This window comes from Anoplopoma fimbria, chromosome 8 (genome assembly GCF_027596085.1).
Source record: "Anoplopoma fimbria isolate UVic2021 breed Golden Eagle Sablefish chromosome 8, Afim_UVic_2022, whole genome shotgun sequence".
Classification (NCBI taxonomy): domain Eukaryota; kingdom Metazoa; phylum Chordata; class Actinopteri; order Perciformes; family Anoplopomatidae; genus Anoplopoma; species Anoplopoma fimbria.
In genome coordinates, this window is record NC_072456.1 from 20,098,732 (window position 1) to 20,125,463 (window position 26,732).

General features: G+C 39.5%; 3 protein-coding genes across 4 annotated transcripts; all 3 read right to left on the reverse strand.

Annotated features, from left to right (window-relative positions):
* Positions 1–3,687: 3,687 nt before the first annotated feature.
* Positions 3,688–12,980, reverse strand: safb (scaffold attachment factor B). Its single transcript, XM_054602983.1, has 21 exons — positions 12,665–12,980; positions 12,251–12,347; positions 11,160–11,224; positions 10,768–11,004; positions 10,609–10,668; positions 10,464–10,503; positions 9,215–9,641; positions 8,810–8,853; positions 8,618–8,724; positions 8,312–8,461; positions 7,586–7,674; positions 7,274–7,323; positions 7,080–7,159; positions 6,821–6,963; positions 6,443–6,560; positions 6,038–6,234; positions 5,549–5,726; positions 5,328–5,410; positions 5,152–5,210; positions 4,865–4,919; positions 3,688–4,762 (listed from the first exon to the last, which is right to left on the reverse strand). Exons 1-21 carry the CDS (start codon positions 12,815–12,817, stop codon positions 4,645–4,647), a joined length of 2,550 nt encoding a protein of 849 aa, XP_054458958.1. The 5' UTR covers positions 12,818–12,980; the 3' UTR covers positions 3,688–4,644.
* Positions 12,981–14,544: 1,564 nt separating this feature from the next.
* Positions 14,545–23,336, reverse strand: malt2 (MALT paracaspase 2). Of its 2 annotated transcripts, XM_054602518.1 has the most exons (17): positions 23,202–23,336; positions 22,628–22,816; positions 22,187–22,353; positions 21,045–21,175; positions 20,696–20,852; positions 20,415–20,602; positions 19,998–20,094; positions 19,843–19,893; positions 19,383–19,475; positions 19,066–19,269; positions 18,542–18,719; positions 18,359–18,433; positions 18,093–18,220; positions 16,890–17,039; positions 16,597–16,754; positions 15,582–15,719; positions 14,545–15,393 (listed from the first exon to the last, which is right to left on the reverse strand). In XM_054602518.1, the coding sequence occupies exons 2-17, from the start codon at positions 22,762–22,764 to the stop codon at positions 14,983–14,985; spliced, it is 2,463 nt and encodes an 820-aa protein (XP_054458493.1). In that variant the 5' UTR covers positions 22,765–22,816; positions 23,202–23,336; the 3' UTR covers positions 14,545–14,982. The 2 variants fall into 2 exon arrangements, with proteins under 2 accessions (XP_054458493.1, XP_054458494.1); XM_054602519.1 differs by lacking the exon at positions 19,843–19,893.
* An 815-nt stretch (positions 23,337–24,151) lies between these two features.
* On the reverse strand, positions 24,152–26,663 carry mrpl54 (mitochondrial ribosomal protein L54). Its single transcript, XM_054603308.1, has 3 exons — positions 26,463–26,663; positions 25,826–25,982; positions 24,152–24,961 (listed from the first exon to the last, which is right to left on the reverse strand). The coding sequence occupies exons 1-3, from the start codon at positions 26,587–26,589 to the stop codon at positions 24,829–24,831; spliced, it is 417 nt and encodes a 138-aa protein (XP_054459283.1). The 5' UTR covers positions 26,590–26,663; the 3' UTR covers positions 24,152–24,828.
* Positions 26,664–26,732: the final 69 nt, after the last annotated feature.

Genomic DNA, 26,732 nt, shown 5'->3' on the forward strand with positions numbered 1-26,732 from the left:
TGGATATTTTATATTTTTCCATAATTGATTGTATTTTTTCAAATCATACCAGGACTATATGATTGGTCAATTTGAGAAAGATATTCTAAAACGGCATTTGTTGGTAGAAACAGGTCAGGGAAAGTACAGAAGATACACTGTTTATTTTCTTATCTCTCTCTTTCTGCATATTTTTGACCCACAACACTGAGGCCTTGCAAACCTTCTTCTCCTCCCTGCTGGTCAAGCTTTTGTTGAGAGCTTTAGTTCTGTTGAACCATAATAAGGATGTTGGCTCAGCTTTGTTTTCCCTCAGCTGTCCGAGGAAGCTCCTGGTGGATCGACCTGTGGTGGTCTCAGGTCTGGTGTATGGCAAACTAACATATAAGTGAACCAGCTGTGTGATATGATGTGAATCCCATCATGTTTGTTTGTTTCTCACATGCAGGACATGGATGGGGCTCTTGCACCTGCTCTGCCATACATTAACACATCTGCATTTATTACAGATCAGCCCTGTGGTTACCTCTGTTATTGATTTACTCAAACATCTCTGCGACATATTTGCATCTTCAGGCAAAGAGCGTGAGAGGAGAGAGACAAAGAGACACAGAGTCATGGAGGACACTTCAGTTAGACGACTCATCAGGACCGAGAGAGAAAATAAACACACATTCCAAAGGCCAGGGGAAATGATGTGGCACCACATGGGGGTGACGCCAAGGATCAGTGGTGTGTGTGTGTGTGTGTGTGTGTGCATTCCTGTAAGTGCTTACATACGCAGAAATGCCTTTAAGTGTGTATGTGTCCAGGTGAAGTGTCTGTGGCCTTCTCCAGCTCAGTCATGTTGATTTGAGCTGTTCGTTCTACATCTGGAGGACTATTTGCAGAGCTGGTCACTGCTATGTAAACTCATTTAATCCCCAGCATCCTCTCACCCATAAGTCATGTCCTCAGTGCCCTTATCTTCTGTCATAAGTTTTTCCACTTGTAGCGCTGCTGTCATCCATGTCCACGTGAATGCAATAGCCCAAGCATGCAATCATCAGTGCGAATTGTTGCTTGTCATATTAAAGTAAGTATTTCCCCTGGTTCTACCATTGCACTTACGGTCATTTGATATGCATAATAACGTCTACTTAATGCCTAAAGTATGAGGCATTAAGTAGAGATGACCAGTTCTGGCCTCTATTTGTGGTTATATAACTCCCTCTAGTGGACAAAATGAAAATAACAAGAGGAAAATGGGGAGGATTTAGATTCAAGGGAGTTTCATGAGCTGATATTAAAACTCTTATTACCTTGTACTGCTTTTGTGTTTCCACATGAAACAGCAAAATAAGGGTAGACAGGCGGATGGGGAGGGGAGCCAGTGATGCTGTTAATGTAGCAAACTGAAAAATGTACATCTCTGAACCATGCCTGCATGTTGTTGAGAGGTCCATGAGCTGCAGACCTGCAGATTTGAAAAGATGACAGGGTTTACCTGTTTTGACACAATATCTGTGATAAAAATTTTTATTTTCTTACAAGAGGGACCAAGTGTGCAGACATCCAGCCTAAGATACTCAAGTGCAAAACAAAAGAATACTAAACTACAGGACCCAATGAGGTCTGCACACTGTTAGGCTCCTAATAAACAGTTTATTTCTCCTTCCAAGGAAACATTTCTAGCAGGCCTGCTCAGACAAATGTGAAAGCAAACAAACAGGTCTTTCTTGTGGAGGCAGTAACAAACTCAAATAACTATCACCTGCTGGTCTGAGGCTTTTTCTGTTTTTCCTTGTGGATTGTTGACCAGCAGGTGATAATGGTTTGAGTTGATTACTGCCTCTACAAGAAATGCCTGTTTCTCGCTGTCTCACTTGAATGAGGCAAGATATAAACAATGTAATTGGAGCCTAACAGTGTGCAGACCTCCTTTGTGCTCTGAAGGTTTGTCCACATCATTGGATGCAACTGCTATGTAAATATATAAAAGATGCAAGAAGTATGCCGATATAACATTCAGCTATGGGCACATTTTCAAACTTTATTCAAACTTGAGGCTTAAATTAACACCCAAGATTTTACAGCCTGATTTTTGGGTACTTTCCCTGTAACACACATACACTATGAGTCATCATTTTAAGGATCATGACACGAGTCGCAGTGTAATGAAGGAGGAAAGTATCGGTGGGAAGAGCGGAATTCCATTTGTAGAAGAGGAACTTGAATCCAGTAATAGATAAGTACCAAGGAAGTTAGAAGTGAAGAAGGAGCTATATCTGGAAATCATATTGACAGCTGGTGTACCCATGACCTACAAGCGTGAAGTACAGAGGTCAAAATGACATTTTAAAGTCCAGGAGATAAATCACTGTCGAAATTAAACAGGTGATGTGTGATCCTGGATAATGTGCTGTTCTGCAATGAGAATATTATATTCAACACTGACACTTTACTGAGGTGACGAGTCACTAATCTACAGCGTTGGACTGCAACCAGTTCTACCAGACCACCCACTGAGTTTGCTGTTGCAGCCACTAGCTTCTAACCTAACTTCTTCAATCTAGGCTGAAGGTCTTTGAGTCATGTGAAATACAGTACATCCATTCTCATTGGACTTCCAAGTTGAGTAACTCTCCCTCTGCAATCTGGGAAGGTTTCAGGGCACCAGAACAGCAGTGTGAGTGGAAAAGTTTAGTGAATGTAGGACTGAAGAGAATCATAGCATCTTGGTAGTTTAATTATTATTCTATTTAAGCCAGAGGGAAACATCCTATAATATAATCTTCAGCATACTCATCTTGGACACTATTAACCACGTCTGAAACACACTTTACACAGTAACTCATGCCAAGCCGAGGATTGATTATTATAAAGGTGGATCTTGGACCTGCTGAATGTGTCTGGGATTGTAGCACTTATTGCATTCGTATTAGTTGTTGCACTTACTGTATTCGTATCAGTTCGCTGCACTTATTGAATTCGTATTCGTTTACTGCACTTATCCTATTCATAGTAGTTTGTAGCACTTATATTCGTATTAGTCTGTTGCAATTATTGTTTTCGTAGTAATTTGCCTCTGCCCTATACTTTTGCTCTGGTTTATGCTTTAAGATGCTTGTTTAAGAAAGGAGATGCACTTATGACTTCTGGTGACTAGTAGTTCTCTTGAATACCTATGTTGAATACACTTCCTGTAAGTCGCTTTGGATAAAAGCATCTGCTAAATGACTGTACCGTAATGTAATGTAATGTAGAAATTTAATTTTAATGCAACTGCTTTTGTCTGGCTTGTAAATTGTTTTTTCGAGTAACTTAATATTGCTTTTGCTGCCGTTTTGCAAGTAGCATTTTTATTTTTTTGCATGCTCCATCCACCCCCTAACATTTCTAGTGCTTTCTAGTGTTGCAACAAGTTAAAATGGAGGTTGTCAATCAAGTTTTTTTCCTCAATCACAAATTTATTAAACCTTTGTTGCAGGAGAATATTATCAAACAATGCAATGATGGCTGAGCTTTCCCAAATCTAAAAGGAGCCATGTCCAATTTAAACGCTGCATTTTTAAAAGTGAAAAAGAAGCTCTAATGTAAGAACTAAAAATGTAATTGTTGCATCAAAGAATCGTGCCAGTTCATAGTTTGTTTGTGTGCTTTTAATGTAACCCTCCCCAACATTGACTTTTGAAGAAAGTATTTTGGCAAAAAAAAAATCAGGAAACATTTGTTTCAGTAGCACCACTGCAAAAAGATGAAAAATCTTTTATTTATGGAGTCAATTTCACCCTGTGAATTTTACAGCCGAGCTCCACTAGACACCAGAAGCTAATATTCTTTGACACTGACCAGAGCGTGGCGTTAAATGAACCAAACAGAAAGACTTAACTAAATATAACACTTTTATGAAAAACAAAACCGACATAAACATTTGCGTTACAGAAAACATAAACTGAAACATAATACATTAAATTTTAAGATTTAGATTTTATAACAGATCTTAATCAATAGTTTGTGAACACATAGATGCTCATGGGGCATTTATTACCATTATCCAACAATCACACAAATTAAATCGAAAAAAAAAGCACTGATTGAAATATAAAAATAAACTAACGAGCATGGACAATAAGAACGTGAATGAATTTACTTTTAAAAACATTTCACTCATCAGAACTCCAAACATCTGTTTTAAAAAGAATGACGTCAAAAAGGAGTCTTAAGCTATGAAGAAATAAGTTGCAACAAAGGCTCATTTAACGAGAAAGGAAAAAATCCACAATGCTTCAGACAAACTGGGATACAGAGAGGAGACGGGCGAGGTTAGGTCCATTGACCCAGGTGTCTAGAAAACATCTTAATTCACAACACAGAGCTCTGACGTGACCCTCCAACACAGGCAGACCCGCATATTCAACACATTCTTGGGCAAGCAGTTGTGTTATACTAACAAGGTAGTTTGGACTGAATGATAAATACAAGGCAGGAGATCACTACATCACACACACAAAACGAAAAAAAAGGAGAAACGACGAGAAAAAAAATAAACGTCTCCATCAAAAAAATGGATTGGAATTGTGTCAAAAAAGAATTCCTGGTTTTAAAAAATGTACAAAACAAGACGGTCACATCCTTCCCGATAAGACCTCCTGATACAGTCCCACTATTTTCTTCACACAGACATCAGTAGCGGCGGCCGAAAGCTCCACCCTGCAGCCCGCTGCCCTGCATCAGCTGGTTCTGCCTGTTGAGAGCTCCGGACAGGGACTGAGACGTTCCTGTGTTAATGTAGCTTCCACGGCTGGTGGAGCAAATATACACAGACACACAATGATCGATACTGTTCTATCATAATGCAATGTTAAAAAAAGAGGCATAAATCCAGCTTATATTCACTGCTCACCTTGCCATTCCTCCGCGTGCGATGTGGCTCTGGCCTGGGATGGCCCCGTCCCGATCTGGAACAAAAATGCAAAACATCAGAACTGGAAAAGTTGTAAGTCTATAATACCATAATGTAATGAACAAACTATAGTTTTAGGACAAGTTGTCCCCCCTCAGCTTGCTACTAAAGTTATGCCAATTGCCACTCCAATCCTCAGAGGGCTAAAAGCTGATTTACTTCGAAGGTTTCTCAGTGTAATCGGCAATACAATCATTACACACACAATAAAACACAAGTATTCGTACTTTGCCATGTTCTGTCTCCATCTATTTTTCGACTAGAGTCCCAGTCTCGACCTCCTTCCCTATGACAAGAAAAAAAAAAAAAAAAAACATTAAAATTGTTTTCTTCCCTCCAGGAAAAATGTCAGCACTGGACACTATTTATGTATTTATGAGGCTTGAACTGAAGCCGGTCTCACCTGGGGTTGATGCGTTTGTCATAGCCTCCACTCCAGGACTCTCGGCCTTCTCTGCCATGTCTGTCGGACCTGTCTGAGAAGTGCTGAAGGAACGGACAAGAGACCGTTACAATTTGTTCATGAATGGTCAGATACCCGACCCTTCAGATACCAGTTCAACTCTCCCCATCAAGATAGAGTTGCATCTTGAATTTAGTGAGACGAGGGTCATTGCTTCTTACCTGACCGTCTCTTTCTGCAGGGACGCTACGAGTGTTGTCTCGCCTGTCCATCATCAGGTCGTCTTGGTAACGGCCCCGATCTCTGTGGTCAAAGTCCTGGTAACGTTCCTGACGACCGAAGTCTGAGCGGCTATAACGGTCATCCATGGCCATGCGCTTTTCAGGCCAGTCGTCTTTCCTAAAAGAGAAGCAGGCAACAAAATCCAGCATGAAGTTCATCCAATGAGCTGATATCTACACCATATATTCATAAATACTGGAGCTATAACCCTTATTATTGCTCATATCTTGTGATTTTTTGATTCTGCCTGGCAGCAGTTTATTTACATAAAACTCAAGATCGTGAGCATTTTAATTAAAGATTGGAAAAAAAACTGTGGGTAATATTTAAATGATTGAAAGGCCAACTGAACTAACCTCTGCCAAGCGATAAAACTATTTACGTATCATCCTGTTCAGCACCACTACACTGTGTCAGTTATTATTTACCTGCCATCCATATCGTAGGGCCTCTTAACAGAGCGGCGGTCCTGCTCATAGCGCAGCTGCTCCTGCTGACGCCGCAGCTCATCACGCTCCCTGAGGATCCTTTCCTGTTCGCGCCGCCTCTCGTACTCTATGCGTAGCCTTTCCCGCTCCAAGAACTGACGCTCCATACGGTCCGCGTCGAGGCGCTGCTTCTCAGCCTGGGAGTCAAACCATTCACGGGTAAAGTGAGATTAACAACGGAACTTGTGAGAAAGCAAGGCTGACGAGGAGATAATTCAATTCATATATGGGAGCAAAATGACCTAAGAACAGACATTTATTTTACTGTAATCAACAGGCTTTGCAAGAGTAACACCAGATAAAAATTGAATGTATGAAATGTGAGTGACAGGTGACTAACTATACCTCCAGCCAGTTTCTCTTCCGGATCAGGTGTTTCCTCTCCTCTTTCTCTCGGAACAGACGGATTCGCTCGCGCTCACGGTCCGGGCGGTTATCACGGGTGTCACGGTTGTCCCTGTCGCTGAGAGAAGATGGCAAAGATCAATCTCTCAGCACCACATGTACAGTTTTGGAAGTATGTGTTCAGTTTCCAGTGTAAAATCATATTGTACAAACTGCTACAAAAGGTTATTTCTTCAGCATTCAACAAATAAAGATTTCACAGCACTTTCCCATTGGCCAAGTTAATTTAAGTAAAAAAAACAAAACTAAAGATCCTTATTAAAAGTTAATTATGTATTTATTAAGCCCTATGGAGGGGTCAGGTAGAATGATCCTTACGTGAATCTGCGTCTCTCCACCTCTCTGACTTCTCTCTCTCGTTGTCGCTGTCTCTCCCTCTCTCTCTGCTCCTTGATCTGGTCAAACGATAATATTTCTTTCTTCTCCTTGCTGGGTGACTTGCGGTCTCGACTTTTTGTGCTCTGGAGGAAGGAGACAATGAAAGACAACGTAAAATAGCAACCCCGTATACTGGCATATAATTGACCACGGTTTGTTTTAGTGACATCTGGTGAGGATGAAGTTTTTGTTTACTTACTCGTTCCTTGCTTTTGGTTTTGACGCTGATGACAGGCTCTCCTTTGGATTTGTCCATAACTACAGTCCTCTCATTTCGCCCTGTCAAACAAACACAATTGATATAGTCAAGAAAATAGGTAAATGATTTGCAGTTTTTCAGCATTTGCTTTTTTTTTTCCCCATACAAGCTGGAAATTATCCAACATTTCTCACCTTTGCCATCTTTTCCATCTCCCTCAGACTTCTCATCCTTTCCATCAGATCTACAGAAAACATGAACAGTTGACAGTATCAGTATCAACAAACATTTTAAACAACAGTTCAGTTAATTGGTTTACTTTTCTCCCACATAGTTGACAGCTTATCTAAACTACTGCTGCTGTAGGTTACTACATGGGCATGCCGTACTAAAAATGTTTGCACCCTTGATATTTAAAAGCACACCGGATGAAAATACCGAGCTCACAGGGCTTTTTTTAGTAAGAGACTCTTCTCAGAGATGCAGCAGCTCGTATGCGGTCTTACTTGGAGTCAGTGGACTGTCTCCTGTCACTGCCAGACTTCTTGGGGTCATTCTTGTCTGCTGGCTTCTTCCCAACAGGCTCGTTTTTAGCCTGCAATGATTAAACAGGAATGTGTTTATTCACAAATGCTGAATAAACAGATTACATTTCACACTGATCATACCATACAATGAAAAAGAACAATAACACCTCTTTTGTATGTATCTGATTAAGTGTGCTCTGTAACTTAATTTGTTTCTGTATTCTAATCTTCAACAAAATGATACAACTATCAAATGGAACAATCACATTTTGTTACCGGACCTACTTTAACACTCATGTCTCCACTTAGTACAGGCTTCACAATAGACTTTAAGTGTGACATTTACAAGGTTTTCACCAGGTGTTTTAGAGAGCCACACCCTTAAGATTACAACAAATGTAATGGAAGTAAACCTTTAGGGTTTCTTTCTTCCTCTGGAATTTCATCTAAATGACCTAAACGTATGTATTGCTTCAGGCAAAAGATACTTTCATAAATAGACTCACACCTATATGGCTTGCCGAATGACTCTATTTCTGTATGGGTGTCTAATGAATAGGATTGTATTTGTCAGGTAAGCGAAATGTTTTAAATTCTCCCATTACACTCAACAGAACTCAAACAACTACAAATTGAGTTCTGCATAAATAATGATCAATCAGGTCTATAAAATGATAATCTGGGTGGGACCATTCTGACACTCACCCGCTCCACAGAGATCATCCTGCCATGCAGCTCAGTCCTGTGAAGGTGGCTGATACAGTTGGTGGCCTCCTCTGTGGAAGACATGGTGACGAAACCATAGCAGCGAGCCCCGGGGCTCTTGGCGTTGGTCACCACCTTAGCTCCAACAACCTGCAGGAAATGGAGATATACAGGAGGGGACGCAGGGACACAAAAAGGTAGAGATGGCCAGGGAATGGGAGAAAAAATATAAAGATGGATCAAATACGAGTGATCTGTAATTCTAGGCCTTTTGACAACGGTGTAAAATAATCTGCATAGACTAACCTTGCCATATTTGCTGAAGAGAGTCTTCAGATCAGTCGCTCTAGTAGTGGAAGACAGACCACTGACCCACAGATTCTTGCTAGTGCCTGCTACAGCACTTCCAGCAGCTACAAACACACAATAAACTAATGAGCAAATATCCACTACATTTGAAAGCCAGAACAGGGAGAAAAAAGCACTTTATCCACTCACCCTTTTCATCTTTTGACTCAGTCTTGCCATCTTTCTCCTCAGAGCTAGAGACAAAGAAAAAAAAGCAATAAACATACAGCAGTGAAATACCTGGCATCTCTCCTCATACAGATGTATATACTATGTGTTTTATGGTATAATACGTAACCGACGGTGACCAGCCCATCATGTACCATAGTGCAGTGATTTAACAGTGAGTAAATGGAACGATACCATATGGCAATCCGAATCCTCGTTAATGGGTAATATAGTGGGATAGGAGAGTGTAAAGAATGACAAATGAAAACAAAGACAAATGCACAGAACGTTTTTACCTCGAAAAGAGCATCCAAATTTTGCTAGCACAAAGGAGCCAATGCAACAGAGATAGCCATTTTGGTTTCTAGTAGACAGAAAGCAACAAACCTCTTTTTCTGATCATCGCCCTCTACAGAAGAGGACTCTTTCACTGTGGAGGCTGAGTCCGCAGCGGCATTCTCTTCTGTCTTCTCATCCTCCTCACCCTTCTTAGACCCCATTTCTGAATCAACAGTTTCACCCACGGCGCCTTGTTCGCTTACACTAACAGCCTGCGAGCTTTTGTTTTCAGAGTCAAATGTCTCTTCTGGGGCATTCTGGGCATCCCCAACCTCTTTGGTGGGAGTTTCCAAAACATCCATGGCGGTCTCCACGTCTCCAGAGGCGGCGTTCTCGGACTTGGCACCGGTGTCGGACACATTGTCTTCCCCTCCGGCGGTGGCGGCTTGCTCTTCTTCAGGGCTCGTCTCGAGGCTCTGGTGGTGATCTTCGTTAAGTGGCTCAGATAAACAAGAGCCGGCTACTTTGTCATTTTCTACGGATTTAACAGGAATAGAATGGCACAGAGTTTAATCACTTCTGAAACACAGCAATGGTTAACGAGGAACTGGCAAGGCCTGGATTAGGAACGTCATGACCACTGGCCTGTGTTCTTAGAACTATGTATTAAAACGATGAAGTAGGCCCTAACGAGAGACTGGAAGAGAACCCAAAGGCTGGAGGACAACTATGCAACTGGTGGGAGTAACACTTGGGCTCATTTTTTTTCCAAGTTGAACCACTTCACTGTGTTCACCTGATCCAAAGCAGACAAAGAGTTCAGTGCTGAAGAGAGCCACAAGATCAGCAGTGCAGCAGCAGATTCTCGCTGCAGTCCATCTTTTTTTCAGCTTTTGACTTTCCCCAGTGTCCATTGGTGACGATGACAAGAACATTTGCACAAGTCCAGCGATTTCATATCCAGCTGATTTCCGAGTCAGAGTCTTTAAAAAGTTGTAATAGTTGATGAGTCCTGATGGATCTTCATTGTCTTGTTCTTCATGTGGCAACCTAGAAACACTGCAATCACCTGCAACAGCTCACACCTCCCTGACCATGAAATATAATTGCTGTCAATGTGCATCAAATTGTTAACCACCGGTATTTTACTTCTGCAAGAACATAACTCGCAGCTTAATGATTGCATTTTACCGGGGAAAATATTAATTGTGGTTAACCAAATTTCAGCACAAAGCCAGCAATTCCCTTCGGGCTTCCAGTCTCTCTTCCTGGTTGAAACTAAACTAAGTGTTTGCATACCAAGCTCAACACTGTAAAAAGATGCCTCCACCTTTTTATAAACCATTTTCTACAGTACCTGTTACTTCTTGGACGTCATCTGCGTCTGGATCCTGAGCCTAAAAGAAAAGAATGTCTTCATGAATGTGACTGTTTGTGATAGTTTGTATTACCGTAGCTTCACAAGCTTTGCATACAGGAGAAATACTTGTGAGTTAACATACCATATTGATTGATGAGCATGCCATATGTTCAGGCTTATCTGACAGCTCAGACTTATCCATCTGTGAAAATAGATACAAATATATAGTCACATTAAAACTTGGCATTGAGGGGGATAGAAGATCAAAATGAGTAGACAACTTTGTAATCTAATTTCTCACCTCAGGGCCTCTTGCTTCATCTTCTGACTCCAAGGTCCTGTTGTCATGTTGTTCATTCAACAGTGCGTCTTCTTCATGTTCTTCATCCAACAGTGCATCTTCGTCAGAGTGAAAATCCACAGCTTCATCCTCTTCATCCTCGGCTGGTATCCCGTTGTCATTCTCCGTCTCATCCAGAACGTTCATGTCGAGGATGTCCATTTCCTGCATGTTCTCATGATCGTCCTGAGGCTCTTCCTGAATAAGAAAGGAGGAAATTTGCTGAAGACGCTCACCAAAAGAATTCAACAGCGTTTCCGATTCAGAACTTTGCACATGTTAAGGAGGGCGATGCAAAAGTATCATTACAGTAGTGCTTAAAAGACATGTGAAAATAAGTCAAGCAATCTCACCTGGCCATATGGAGAATCCTCCTCGATCGTACCGTCCTCTGGTTCATCATTGTCTTGCCTTGTATCTAGAGTAAATACATTTTTAGTTTAGACCGAGTGCTCGAATAGGTTTCAAAGAAAACGTTTGTCAGATTTTACAGGCGATGGACAATCATGCTGCAATCCAATTCAACCGACAAGTTCTACATTTATGCATCAAAAGGTTAGGCAACTGTGTCTTCCATTTGCACTTATAGTACCCCTAACACCATAACACATTTCTTTTCCAACTACTTTTCAAATCCCCATCACCCTTATAAAACAGTGTTCTAAGCCTTATTAAAAAGGTAGCATTTGTTACAGAATAAGACAAGCCCCCCCCCATACTTCTAATACTCCTCACTCCAACGTGTCAACGGAATAGTAAAGTAAAACATATTTAATTCAACTGATTTGACAGTACAATCATTCATTTTGGTAGAGGCCACTGGGAAAGTTTGCATTAAGACAAACTTAACATGTTTTTCAGGAAACCCAAAATCAAAATGGACTTCAGGTTACACAACCATAAAGTGGGCTTAACCTAATTGTTGCTTTATTATTAGGTACAGTACCAGTCAAAAGCTTGGACACATCTTCTCATTCAACTACTTTGAAGAATCTAGAATATAAAACATGTTCTGGTTTGTTGAGCATTTGTTGAGCAACAGTCCCAGAAAAACTAAATCCTATGATCATGAGGGTTAAATTGTTAAACTGTTTTAGAGTCATTAAGGTAATTCTGGAAACTCCATGTTTTTTTTACATTTCATTAATAACTGACAGATGTTATCCACTCTACATCCAGAGTTGAATCCACTCCAAAACATAAACTGAGCAATTATCCTCCATGAAGATGTCACGTTACCTAATCCAATTAAACATGCACGAGCTGCACACCAGACTGTGAACGTGCCCAGGAATGAATAACCCCTCGAGACAGGGTGCCTTAAGGTTACCATGTGACATTTGGGAAACAGATGACTTTCCAGTAGAAACGAATGGGCCAGACCTTCAGATGCTGCAGACACTAACAGTGAAGGTTAAACGGGGTCCATATGGGGATACTTTACCTTTGGAGGGCCGTTTAGGTGTAACATTAGTCTTCTTTGGGGTGGTCTCCGGAGTCACGGTGATCTCATCAGGATTTCCACCCTCTTCCTCGATTGCCTGTTTAATTATAGAAATGCAAACAGTTCAGCATACGTGTGCATGTGCAAAAGCATTTCATAAAACACAAAAAAATCAACGTTAAATATGTAAAATAGACGCGAAATGAGTGAGTTAGCCATTTGGCGCAAAGCAAAAATGGGCCTCGTTAGCTTTACGTTAGCTGCGTTAGCTTTACGTTAGCTGCGTTAGCTTTACGTTAGCCTACATCGGGTTGACTGCATTCGCGAAGCTGCAAATTACAGGCATGATTAAGAGGACTTGGGTTGGTACAACTGAGTGTCTATTTATGTATACAAAGGCAGCAGTTGGACGACCTTCTTCAGGCGCTCGGACAGCACGCTCTTGATGCCCGTGGTGTCCAGGTTCCGCTTCTTCAGCTCGGCCTTCAGGTCGATGACTCTCAGCTCCGACAGTTTGCGGACCTCTGCGGCCTCCTCAGCCTTCACGTCTGCGGATGGGTCAGCCATCGTTTTAGTCCGTGAAAATATCTCTTCAGCTTTAAAACGAACCACAATGCACTATCTTTTTTTTTTAATTATATATAACTGATGCTGCACTACGAATGGGAGCAGCTAGCTTGCAAAACACTGCAAAATGGAGGCCGTGGTGAGCCACTCGAGTTGACGTGACGGCGCATGCGCAGTGGTGTTGTAGTGCAGAGACAAGTACAAGCACAGTTAACGTCCACATACAGTACCAGTCAAATGTTTGGACACACCTTCTCATTCAATGGTTTTTCTTTATTTTTATTTTTTTCTACATTGTAGATTAATATTGAAGACATCCAAACTATGAAGGAACACATATGGAATTATGTGGTAAACAAACAAATGCTCAACAAACCAGAATATGTTTTATATTTTAGATTCTTCAAAGTAGTTGAATGAGAAGGTGTGTCCAAACTTTTGACTGGTACTGTATATATATATATTTATTTATTTATATATATTTATTTATATATATATTATTATTTTTTTTAAATTATTATTTATTTATTTTTATTTATTTATATATATATACATTACCAGTCAAATGTTTGGACACACCTTCTCATTCAATGGTTTTTCTTTATTTTTTATTTTTTTCTACATTGTAGATTAATATTGAAGACATCCAAACTATGAAGGAACACATATGGAATTATGTGGTCAACAAACAAATGCTCAACAAACCAGAATATGTTTTATATTTTAGATTCTTCAAAGTAGTTGAATGTCCAAAGAAGGTGTGTCCAAACTTTTGACTGGTATTTATTATATTTATATATATATATTTATTTATATATATATATTATTTATTTATATTATTTATTTTTTTTTTATTTTTTATTTTTTATTTATTTATATATATATACATTACCAGTCAAATGTTTGGACACACCTTCTCATTCAATGGTTTTTCTTTATTTTATTTTTTTTCTACATTGTAGATTAATATTGAAGACATCCAAACTATGAAGGAACACATATGGAATTATGTGGTAAACAAACAAATGCTCAACAAACCAGAATATGTTTTATATTTTAGATTCTTCAAAGTAGTTGAATGAGAAGGTGTGTCCAAACTTTTGACTGGTACTGTATATATATATATATTTATTTATTTATATATATTTATTTATATATATATTATTATTTTATTTTTTATTTTTTTTTTATTTATTTTTATTTATTTATATATATATACATTACCAGTCAAATGTTTGGACACACCTTCTCATTCAATGGTTTTTCTTTATTTTTATTTTTTTCTACATTGTAGATTAACATTGAAGACATCCAAACTATGAAGGAACACATATGGAATTATGTGGTAAACAAACAAATGCTCAACAAACCAGAATATGTTTTATATTTTAGATTCTTCAAAGTAGTTGAATGAGAAGGTGTGTCCAAACTTTTGACTGGTACTGTATATATATATATATTTATTTATTTATATATATTTATTTATATATATATTATTATTATTTTTTTTTATTTTTTTTTTTTTATTTATTTATATATATATACATTACCAGTCAAATGTTTGGACACACCTTCTCATTCAATGGTTTTTCTTTATTTTTATTTCTTTCTACATTGTAGATTAATATTGAAGACATCCAAACTATGAAGGAACACATATGGAATTATGTGGTAAACAAACAAATGCTCAACAAACCAGAATATGTTTTATATTTTAGATTCTTCAAAGTAGATGAATGAGAAGGTGTGTCCAAACTTTTGACTGGTACTGTACAGTGATGTCAACGAACTATTTTTTAACTGGTGTACGAATGCACGTGAGATGTAATGCAAGTTACAAAAAGCTGAAGCATACAACAGTTTATACATTTCATCTTAAACAGATATGCTTTTATTCCTTCTTTCTTACAAATAAAACATATAAAGAAATTGTTTTGCAGTGTGTTTACTTTTTCAATGCATTATAATGTATCAAATTCTTGGGTAAAAAAAGTATGCATAAAACATTACAAAAATAATAGTTAAATTGGTCACAAACAATAATCTGAGTCTCTAGTCAGCTTGACTGAAACAGAACATTCACAGGCTTCTTCTCACCATCTATTCACCTTTTTGTACTGCTGATTTATCAGTGTGTTATGCGTTAATCATAAGTTTCATAATGCTTAGTGGGAATGGAAATGGTACATGTCACTAAATTTGTAAGTTGTGTCATTTATTTGGTTGTGGGGCAGGCTTTTGCTGGTAACAAGTGGTTGAGGGGCATCAAAGAATTCACCGTCAGTCTCCTCTGGAATATTGGCACTTCTGGATGAAGCTGTCGAGGGATCAGATTGTGCATGATATGACCATGCATCTGAGGCTGAACCAACAGAGGCACAGGAGGAGCTCTCAGGAACGTTGAAGGAGTCGAGGCTGAAGGATGAGGAGGCAGAGCTGGCTTGAGGCGGTCGTGGGTCATGCAGGTTGAGTTTGGAGACCAGTGGTTTACCAACTGTCACTGGTTTCCTTTCCTCTACCTCGTTATCCATGTTGGAATAGGTGTAATGAAGGCAGGTGGTGAATGTGAGCTCCGTCTATAAAGACAGTGAAGAGCAAGAATGTGGGGGTTTTTTTTAGCTTAAAATAAATGCTTGGCTCTGAATTCCGAACTTTTCCATAAAAGTATGAAATATCACTTAAAATAGGAAAGTAAACATATACAAGGTTTCTGTTAGGACAGAAAAAAGAGCTTATTAAGAAAACAATAATAACAGTGTCTGACCCTGAGTCTCTGCAGACATCGGATTCGTGTGTACAGACTTGGGACTTCTGGTGAAGGAAGATTTTCTTTGATCAATAACAAACTGCCGGCTTCAAGCAGAGTATCCTGGTTACTCTTCTTCAAATCAATGTCCACATCCTGCAAAAGTAAGACAGATGACAGTCAGTAGAGTATTTTTTTTTTTTATGTGTGCTTCAATTATATCCATTTGTTACATCCACTGATTTTTCGATTGCCCTCTTGTTGAAAGAGAGCTGTTTCAGGTCTGCCACACCCCTTTCTCAGAGCCTGGGTCACTAACACCTGATTACACCTGGACCTCATTCAACAATCATTGGAGCTGCATATCTACTTCCAATTTCAATGTTCCTGTCCCTTGGCTCCTACTTTGTGGTGGAGGTTAACTGGTGAAACTCTGCATTTTACTCTGCATTTTATGTGGCAGCAACTTCACACAAGCTTTTAGCTCTCCTAAAAGCTTGATATTTTGTTTTTTATAGTTGTGTTGACTTTGATTAGAGAATCCTTGAAAGGGTTTTCTGCCATTTCTTTTGGTACTACTTTTTCCAGTTTAATGGCTAGGGAGTTTAGTATTCTTGTTTTTGTTTTCAGTAGAATAATTAAGTAATTATTTTATAGCTAGTGTTGGTTCTTTTGTTTCTTTTTTTGGCTTGGAGACCCTGACTCCTTATTTGATTTTCGTTGTTTTCTTTGATACTTTTTATGTAAAGAAAAAAGAAGTGCCACTCATTGTTAAACTAAAGTGCTTGGGTATCCTTTTTCTTCACTGTCATTCCTTTTTTTTTCAAAGGTGGGTTGAACTTTGTTACTCCTTGTGTTTTCCTAGACATCAAGGTTGTTACATCATGCCAAATTAATTCCCACTTTAAATATAGTGTATTGTGACACGCTAAAGGACTGCACATTACAAGCACCATAAGTCATTGCAAGCTAGAACAAATGCTTTTTTGAGTTTTTAAAATCTCAGATCTTGGTGTAATATTGGCTTACAAACCCCAGGGAAGTCAGTAAGCTGAGCAGAGCAGGAAACTATTTCTTTCGGCTTCTCAAGTATCCGAGTGTAGATGACCATGACGTTGGAGAACTCTGCAGCAAATCCAAGCTGAACCTTCACTCCACAGTCAAACTGGAGGCAGAGGCTCTTTGGTAGGACTACAAAGAGACATTTGAATTATACCCTGAGACAATACTTTTAACTTTGACAAACATTAAATTAAGTAATCTACAAACATGACAATAACTCTTGTAATATTTAATAATTCACGCTTGTGTTTGTGAATTGAGTACCGTGAGCAACAGCCCACTGCAGGTTTCGGGCTGAATGGGATGCAGAACACTCAGCGGTTTGTATCTGGTCGGTGAGGGAACGTCGTTCTGACAGATTACTGCGTAGCTCCAGAGCCTGTCTCCCTCGAGTGATGTCACAGCGCCCCATGTCTGATAAGAGTACATATATCACAACATGCATTAATTTGCGCTGTTTAAGAGTTGAAACCCAAAGAGGGTTGTCACAACAGGTTTGCTCCATCACCGGCCAATGCTGTAACAGGACATGTGGTACGTCGCCAGAGCTGCTACATGCTCAAAATGTTGAACCTCCTAGACATTAGACTAGCAGCGTTTTTGAAATAACACCAGGGGAGCATTCAAACTAAAATATTTTACAATGGTTTGAAGTATTACTCTGGTTCAAGAAATGTTTTTGTGCACCAGACAATATATGGAACTGTGTTTTATTTTCTGCCATATCAGGAAATGCACAGTAGATACTTGATGATAATGATGTCTCTGCTTCATATTGGTATGTCATGGAGCCAACATGCACTATGTCTTTTTTCCACAGCAAACATTTGGACCTGTCATTGGAGAAACAGCACACAGGTGTATTCATAACACTAACGATGGCTCTGTACTGTTAAAATGCTCTGGAAACTGTGACAAAACCAGGACCCTAAAATCAAAGCAGCCATCAATAATTTTATTATTAACATTTCCTCCTGTGACAGGTCAAAGTATCTTCTTTGAGAATGTCCAATTCCAGAGCCTTCAAGAGTGAAAAATTTCAGACTATAAACAATAACGCCACAGTGGCTGGTCAGGTAAAGTAATGACTACACCTGTCATTTCAGTGCAGTTTAAATCATCTGGTAGCAACAGATACAGTATAAAACTTAAGTAGATCACTAATGGTAATTAGTATCTAATATTAGCATTATTATTATTATTAATGGTAGGCAGATGCAGAACCATTTAGGCACGTGTGTCATGATCTGAATACAATCTCCGCACAGTCAAGCGAGCACACGAGCAATATAAATGTAAAATATGCGAGCCACTTTCTGGCACATGATGCAGAATAATGTGACCTACGACTACATGATGGGATCATCTCAAACATTAAAATGTAAGGTATAATCATACTTTCCATGCAACATAGATATCTTATAGCATGCCCAGAGATCTCATACTTGACATGCCTGCTCCACATACCTTCAGCCACTCTGTCTAGCATGACAGTGACCTTCTCATCTTCACAGACTCGCCGCTTGAGGAAGCTTATGAAGATGCCATTTGAAACGTCTTCCCTCTTCACTTCGTATGCTTCAGCGTCTACGCATCTGAACACAACAAGCTATACATGAGTGACACCTTTTAGCCCAAATCAGTGAGATTAGTTCAGACATGTACGGTTGTTCTACTGGAGGAGGTGACAGGAGGTGAAGTAAAACGCCAGCAGAGAACATAAGCAAACTTACGTGGCATATCCAAACACTATGTTTGCTGTCACCTTGAGCAGTCCTGGTCGTACGATGACATCATCATATAGGTTTCTAAAATAGGAATTCAATGGAGGCATAAATATTTGCAGAAGATGATCTAACCTGAACATGATATAAAAAAAGATGGTACATTAACTCAATTATAAAAAAAAAGTATACCTTTTGCGGCACATGTCTAGCAGCAATACATTTAGTCCGGTCTGTTTCTTCTGCATCCTCGTAAGTATATTCTGTACACACAAACAGTGCTTGGATGTGTAGGAGGTTGGCGCATCAATGGGAACCATGAAACTATTGCCGTAATTCTCATAACCATGACCAGCAAAGTATAGCAAGCCTGTGGAAGGAGTAACAAATATGTGTTATCGAATTTGATGAAGTGTGTTGTCTCTTAGCTTAAGTTGGCATGGACTCTTGGTCAGATTCTAAGTGTTTGTAGCTTATTGTTGGTTTTAAAAAAAAGTATGTTTAAAATAAGCATTTAGTTAGTTTTACACGATATGTATTTTTTTTTTAAAAGCTTGATGTAGTAAAACGGTGGGAGTGTACATACATTTTAATTCTTTATTATGGAGGGTTGGAGCAGGTGTTTAGCTTGTGTTGTAGTCTTTAAAAGTACAGACATTCATATGATTCATGTTTTGAACATGGTGAACATATTGTCCTGATGACAAGATACCAACCATAGACTCCCTTGTCAAGCAGCAAGAGGAACTCTGTAACAGCGCTGTGCATCTCCTGCCAGTTGAGGTCGAGCAGGGAAACCACCTTGAAGTCCATTTGTCTGAGTAGGTTGGTCAACTCGTGGACGTCAGCGATGGGAGCACACAGCTGAGTGTGGTAGAGGTAGTTCATATTGCCAATCAGGAGAGCAACTTTGTCTGTGGCTGTGGAGGGGAAAGTAAGACATCATTAAAGAACTGTAAAACTAAGAAAAAATCATGTCATACACTATTGCTGTATTTTGATGCACCGTGTTATTTGTTTCCACAAAACTCACCATAGAAATTCTTGACTGATGAGGGCGGGTTGACCGTCTGTTGTAGCTGACGTATTCCTAGTCCGTAGTTTGACCTGTGGACTTCCTTTGAGTCTGTCAATGTCAATATGAAAATATATTAATACAATTAAAGAAAAATGCTGTTTAATGTCTCGTTTTCATTTCTACAATACTTGGTAACATCTACTGTACACATTATCTTCTGTTGATCAGATGAACCGAGTCCATAGCTCATAAAACAGCATCATTTAACACACACGCATGCACACAATCTAACACGGTGCAGCAGGCAGATTAGGTGCTTTGACACAGAAAGCCTTCCACTGATGTACTTACAAAAACAGGAAGCAAAGTCTGATGTATTATAGTGACTCATAAATAGATAAAAAAGGAACAAAAATTCTGGTCTAGTTCCTCTATTTTCTTTTTTATATATATATTATCAGAATATGAAGAATACCTAGACCACGATCAACTTCAACCCAGGATGCATCAGTGATGGAACTGGGGCCTGCATAAAAGTGATCATTGCACAGAACTAGTGTTTTATAGAGTCTATAAATGTGCAATGTTAGACTTAATGATGGTTAATCTTTGTTTACAAATTGCTCTTACCGATGGTGATCTTTGCTGTGTCGCTCCAGGTCTCATGATACAAATTGAACACCTTGCACCTGTACTGTCCTCTGTGTGCTGTGGTCACACACGGGATCTACAGGGAATAAAAGAAGATAGGGAGACCAAATTTGAGAATAAGTTAACTGTGTTTGGATTATAAAGTCTCAACGTCTGCATTAGTTTGGCCGTACATATCTCATATATATCATACTTACGTACAAATAAACTTTTACTTTTGTTTATATTATCCCTTTAAAGATGATAGCACAGGGTTTTTATATGTATTTACTTGGTTGTAAGGCTTTGTAAGGCTTTTTCTCTTTTAAAAAGTATTACTCCCAAAAAGTTTATTTTCTGAAATAATTTTACAACACAGTCGGTAAGCAGTTCGCAGCAGTGAATTCACCAACTTACCTTGAGTGAACGTGTCTTTTGCTGTGTCATGGGCAACATGTTGTGGTACCACTCGTACTGCACAGGCGGGTTGGCCTCTGCATTGCACTCCAGGAGCAGAGAGTCGCCCTCAGACACTGCTTTGGACTGAGGCTGATGAATGATACGCAGCCCACTCGCTGACCCTGGAAACAGAGTGCTGCTGCAACCTGAGATGACAAGATTTTTATAGGATATAACGTCACATGAGAAGAAATAAAACAAGGGAAACAGGGAGACGAGAAGGGGGAGAGGAGGAGTACCTGGACTAGGACCTGCAGTCTGGACGAAGCGAACATGAGCCCACTGGGAGAAGATAAAGTTCCCTCCATGGTGGACTCGACAGATATAGGGACCCTGGTGGGCCGGGACTGAAGGACACAGAACCAGCTCTGGTGAACTCCCTGTCTCATCCAAAATCTAAAACAAGGAAATCATCTATCATCACATGATATCACATCTGATAATCTAATCACCACATTATCATCACTATCATGTGAAGGTTTAGCTGAAAAGTAACATAAATACAGAACGCACCACATCACTCATTGTTCGACCTGAAATCCTATTGTTATCATTTATATTCACATAATCAAACAGGGTTTGACTGACCTCCTCTTTGCCTCTGAACCACTGGTAGCCAAGTCCAGGGGGACCGGAGGCTCTGCAGGTCAACACCACCCTGCCCCCCGCTGTGACCTGCTGGGTCTGTGGCTGCACTGTGATCCGGATAAGCTCTGCCACTACCACACACACACACACACACACACACACACACACACACACACACACACACACACACACACACACACACACACACACACACACACACACACACACACACACACTTGAATTTAGATGTGGGGCATCACAGTGTAGCTACGTGCTTAATAAGCATCTAAATAAACTGAGCCATCACTAATGTTCTTCATTACAAGTGACACTGTGCTGCAGCAATGGACGGTATTAGAGACACAGGGCAGATGGGGTCAGTGCCCCAGTGACAATAAGTCTGAGCCCCCTCTGGCCCTATAATTGTGGCAAATATTTTGGCATATTTTTAACCCCACATTTATCTCTAGAAAGGGGAAATTGTAATTATTCATAGCAGTGATAAAATCTACGTAAGAACTGAATGAGTATTGCGTTTATTGTTATATGTGTGTCCTTAGTCTTTTGGAGAACCAAACCTATGAGGGTGGTAAACAGACTGCATTTATATTGGAGTTAGCGTTCATCTACTCTCACATATTCATACACTGGTGACAAAGGCTACCGTATAAAGGTGTCACATCTTCCTCAGCGACACTAAAAATTTGCTGCAATTTGAGGTAATCTTGCCCAAGGACACTTTGACACTGACTTCAAGGGCCAGGGTTCAAACCACCGTACCCTTAAAATCGCATGGGGCCCTTGTCTGGACCCCCCATTTGAAATAGTCTAGAACCGCCACTGTTTCACAAACACACAAACACACAGCCTGTAGTTAATGTGGGATTATGAACATGTGTTTAAGGAAACGATTTCCATAACTGCCAAATTTAAACTCAAATTTTACAGACAAATAGCTACAATTTAGATTTTAGTTAAGCAGAATTACTAGTTAAGATCAATCGATAGAAGTTTAATCAAAGATAAAAAGTGAAACACTGTTAGGAAACCAACCCAACATTATTTCAGATCCCTTGATTTTTACACTTCTAAAAGTTTTTTTCACATAAGCACATGTATTCCCCCCATCACTTCTTCCTCACATGTGGTGGTAAGGTACTGCACAGCTTCCTGGTGGTCCATCTTCCTCAGGCAGCGGACCAGGAAGTCTAGGGAGCAGGAACGGTCAGCCAGCCGAGCCAGGAGGGCGCGTCCCGGGCTGCCTGCAGCACTGAGCACCTGTAGAGAGCAGCTGGTCAGCTCGCTCTCACTACACAGAGGGAGTACAATGGGCAGTGTTTAGTCCAGTGGTGAAAGGTCAATGAGTCCAATGCAGGGAAGGGCCCAAAAAGTGTTTTGCAAGAATGTGCAGTATGAGTGACAAATCTGTTGATCATACATGTCATACATCAAAGAAAAACCCCCATACTGATGAAGTGTACTGTTCAAACGAGTTATTATGGTGATGGGTGGGAAAAGGGGGGTGGAAATATTTGAATAGTACATGGAGCGCTTCTATTAACGTGATGCGTTCAATGTCTCACCTGCAGCGGAATATCGGCTGCTCGGAAAAAGCATCGGCCAGCTGCCTCCACCCGCGGGTCGGATTGTCCAGCATCTGTGACAGCCTATCCAGGACTTGATCACTCAGAGTACCGACGCTCATGATCCACTCCTCCATCTTCGTATGTGTCACCCCCCCAAAAAAAACCCCAAAAACTACAAAGAGAGATCTAGCAGACAAACAGGAACAATTGAGTAAAAACTGTAGGTGATAAAAACGTGTCCTAACATAGAAATCTATGACTTTTGATTTCCATCAGTGCTTTGATTGTTGAATTAATCTCCCTGTTGTTCGCCTACATTACTGGAACTGGTTCACTACAATACTACACGTTTTAAACACAGGTTTAACGGTACCGTACACATGCGACAGGAGATATAGATCATGTTAAGGAAATAAGACAGGTAACAGCAAAGCTAGAAAATGAAACTAAAGTCCTGTATTCATTAATCTAACTAAACAGATGGACGCAGTTTAGTAACTGCGCTCACACTTGCTGCTTCCGCAATTAAAAAAAATAGACATTTATCAAAGTTGCGAAGCAGAAAACTTACCGACTTTACAACCAGGTACAGACCGGTGATTCAATCCGGTTGTAGAGAAAAGAGGAACGAGTTCCTTTTATGTTAAAAGAGCTGCGTGTTGCATGTTTTTCCCCCCCATCGGTGTTCTTCCAGTCTTACGTGATTTGTTGGTTCCCCTGATGATTTGCTTCTCATTTCGGTTCCTCATTTCTACCGTGTCTGATTCAGACCCGCACAACGAGTCACGTCACCTCCGTTCAATAGAATGAACCGAACTTTTACGTTGGAAAGAGATTCACAGATTGGGACTTTTTCCAGGATAAATAACTGGGGAGAGAAGCGTTGTGCTTAATTGGCACGGAGCGTAGTTTAACCAAAATCAATTAATAGGCTCCTCTTGTACGCTTATTTTACAAAATAATGTTTTTGCATAATTTAAGGTGAATTTTATTGGAACAAATATTAAATAACTTCACTGTTATAAAAGTGCAGTGTGAACAAAATACGTTAAAACATTAATGGTCTCTTCCTGGTTGTACTACACTGCTGATTTTGGAAAAATAAGATTTTTTTTATTGCGAAAAATATTCAATAACTTCATTTTTACGCTGTGAACTGTGAACAAAACCACGTCATCCATCAAAGGGCTCCCTTTGGTCATACTACAACACTTATTTTGGTAAGATCATTTTTGATTTTTTTTTTTGACAAATATTTTATACCTACACTGATCTAAAGTAATGTGTGACCAAATCTATACATGAATTGGCCTAGTATGCACTTCGTATAGTCCGAGACAAACTGTGTCCTCGAGCAAGACACCTAACCCCAAGTTGCTCCCCGGGGCCTTCTTAGCAGCCCTGCTCTCTAAGGGATGGCTCAAATGCAGAGCCTTTTGTTGTATGGGTTAGGGTTAGGGTACATGTAAGTACATGACCATTAAAGCTGATATTCATTCATTCAAATTGAAAGGCAGGACATTTACTTATTCCTATTTATTTATGATTTTGCAAAAAGAAAAGAAAAACATAGGGAACATCATTATGATCATTTCTGGAAATATGAGCAGGCCATTTCTTTTCAGATATGGGCAATAGAAAAAAAACAAAAAAAGATGAACCGGTACAAACTAATTCAGTGCAATGCAGGAACCCTGAACCAAATACAACTACCTTATTGAAATTGACTAAACAATCTCACCACTAAGTTTGAGAGCTTTCGATCTTATCGCATGATATTTAAGATTTGTAGGTCCACAAATTCATTGCAACTTTAAGTACCATCTGCTGAAGACGGTTGTGTCGTACAACTGAAAGCTCCAGAACAACGGTCAAATGGACCTGGTGGTGAGGTTGTTTTGCCAAATACTGTTTCCAAGGTCAATAATGCGTATGATGTTCAGTTTTTGGTTGAGAAAGTTGCATTGTTGAGGCTTTACTCTGGCGGTATGTTTATTTTTTTAACCATAACCAACATGATATTTCTTATAGCTTTCAGGTATTAACACACGGAAGTGACAAAGTGTTGGTCTAATGATAATGATTCACCAGGAAGCTGAACTCTGGCTCTGCATAAACAGCATGTCAGATAATTCAGTCCACCGAGTCTGTAGCAACCCGACGTGTGGGAAGAAACCCTCTGTCAGTCCGGCGAAGGCCTAAAACTTCTTCCCTTTATGTAGTCTGTTATAACGCCAAATGTTCTCCTTCCTCAGACGCTTCCAGTATTCCCAGGTGTCCGACTCCAGCTCCTGCAGCTTTTTGGGCTCTCCCAGGTTCAACTGGAACAACCTGAGTGAAAGATAAAAGGCGAGGGGGATCAGATCAGTGTAGACACACCAGAATCGTTTATTAGTATGTTTAAACATTCAGGGACTTTGATGTAATGAGTTAAACCTAGTCATCCAGTTATGTCAATAACTCTCTGAAACAGTCTCACAAAATAGAAACATTAAAAGCAAATAAGTATTTTTTCCCCCCATATATAAATGTATATATTCTTCTTCACTGTAATATATAATCAATCTAGAGAGCCTAGTGTATTTGTAAATTCATGCATTTCCCAGAATACCATTCAACATCCAAAAACTAAAGCTTGGGCTGCATTTAGTTTGTGTAGGTGTATAGAGCAATATTATTTGTGAAAGGCAGCATTCGATGCCCGAAAAGATTGGATTTACTTAAATAAATGAGAACATATAGTAACAATCCTTATTTAAAAGATTTGCACAGGTGATTGCTATAGAAGGGAACATTAACTTGTAAATGTATAAGATAAGATAAGATAAGATAATCCTTTATTAGTCCCGCAGCGGGGACATTTACAGGATTACAGCAGCATAGAGGATAGTGCAAACAAGAGACATAGTAAAAAAACAAGATCAAAAATAAGTATTATAAACAAGCAAATGAGCAATAAAAAAACAGTAAAAAACAGTAAAGAATCCACAGTAACTGAAATATTATATATACAGATAGAAACTATTATAACTATTGTATTGCACAGTGTATTTGTATTGCAGAGGATTTTAGTGTCATGTGTCCAGCTTTTCTCTTGAAAAAGGGGGAAAATACTTTTTCCATAATGCAAAAAGAGTTTGTCCTAAATTATGATGGGAGAAAGCAATAGAAAAAAAAAGAAATGTGTGCACTCACCACTCTGGATATTGATCAGGGGGCTTCAGATGGGGGTCTTCTCCTTGCTTCAGGATGTTTACTCCTACTGCATAAGAAGTCAGTCTGACAGGGTCTTTACACACCTCCGGGCCTTTCAGATCTTCTTTCACCATGCCTTTACCTTTCCCTTTGGCCGCTGCAAAGAGACATATTTGTAATGGAGACATGAGTTTAGTGAGAATAGAAAATAAGCCACTGACATTTTGTCATTAAGAATTATATAATTACATATGCAAACACAGTTGCTTTAAGTGGGTGGACGAACTGTGAATAGATACAGTACCAGTCAAAAGTTTGGACACACCTTCTCATTCAACTGCTTTGAAGAATCTAAAATATAAAACATATTCTGGTTTGTTGAGCATTTGTTTGTTTACCACATAATTCCATATGTGTTCCTTCATAGTTTGGATGTCTTCAATATTAATCAACAATGTAGAAAAAAATAAAAATAAAGAAAAACCATTGAATGAGAAGATGTGTCCAAGACTGGTACTGTATATAATTGCATATGCAAACACGGTTGATTTAAGTGGGAGTAACCACAACTAGTTTACAATTGGCATTGAACAACATATGCATACATAAGATAACATTACATGTACTATTTACTCACCAACTTTCTTAGCATATCCACATGTCTGTATTCTGTTTAACACGTTCGTCCTGCACAGCGACGTTGCAGCGTTGGTTGTGATGCATTTTGTTAACGTGGCTATCCTAAATAAACTGTAGCCTGACATATTTGTAATGTAGGTTACTAGAAAACGCAGCCCACCATGCTACAGTTTGACATTCATAGTCCCTTTCAACTTCCGTTTTCTTCTTCGTGTATCTACCGCCCCCCTCTGGTCGGGCGGACGCACTGCACGCCGGCGGAGACATT

Coding starts and splice junctions, on each gene's coding strand:
- safb (XM_054602983.1), bottom strand. CDS start 12,817: ATGGCTGACCCATCCGCAGACGTGAAGGCTGAGGAGGCCGCAGAGGTC. Junction 11,225..12,250: donor ACCTAAACGGCCCTCCAAAG/GTAAAGTATCCC, acceptor TATTTACTCTAG/ATACAAGGCAAGACAATGAT. Junction 7,675..8,311: donor GGATGATCTCTGTGGAGCGG/GTGAGTGTCAGA, acceptor TAATCATTGCAG/GCTAAAAACGAGCCTGTTGG.
- malt2 (XM_054602518.1), bottom strand. CDS start 22,764: ATGGAGGAGTGGATCATGAGCGTCGGTACTCTGAGTGATCAAGTCCTG. Junction 21,176..22,186: donor GCAGTACCTTACCACCACAT/GTGAGGAAGAAG, acceptor TGTGTGTGGTAG/TGGCAGAGCTTATCCGGATC. Junction 19,894..19,997: donor CACAGCAAAGATCACCATCG/GTAAGAGCAATT, acceptor ACTTTTATGCAG/GCCCCAGTTCCATCACTGAT.
- mrpl54 (XM_054603308.1), bottom strand. CDS start 26,589: ATGTCAGGCTACAGTTTATTTAGGATAGCCACGTTAACAAAATGCATC. Junction 25,983..26,462: donor TGGATATGCTAAGAAAGTTG/GTGAGTAAATAG, acceptor GTCTCTTTGCAG/CGGCCAAAGGGAAAGGTAAA. Junction 24,962..25,825: donor CCTGATCAATATCCAGAGTG/GTGAGTGCACAC, acceptor TCTTTCACTCAG/GTTGTTCCAGTTGAACCTGG.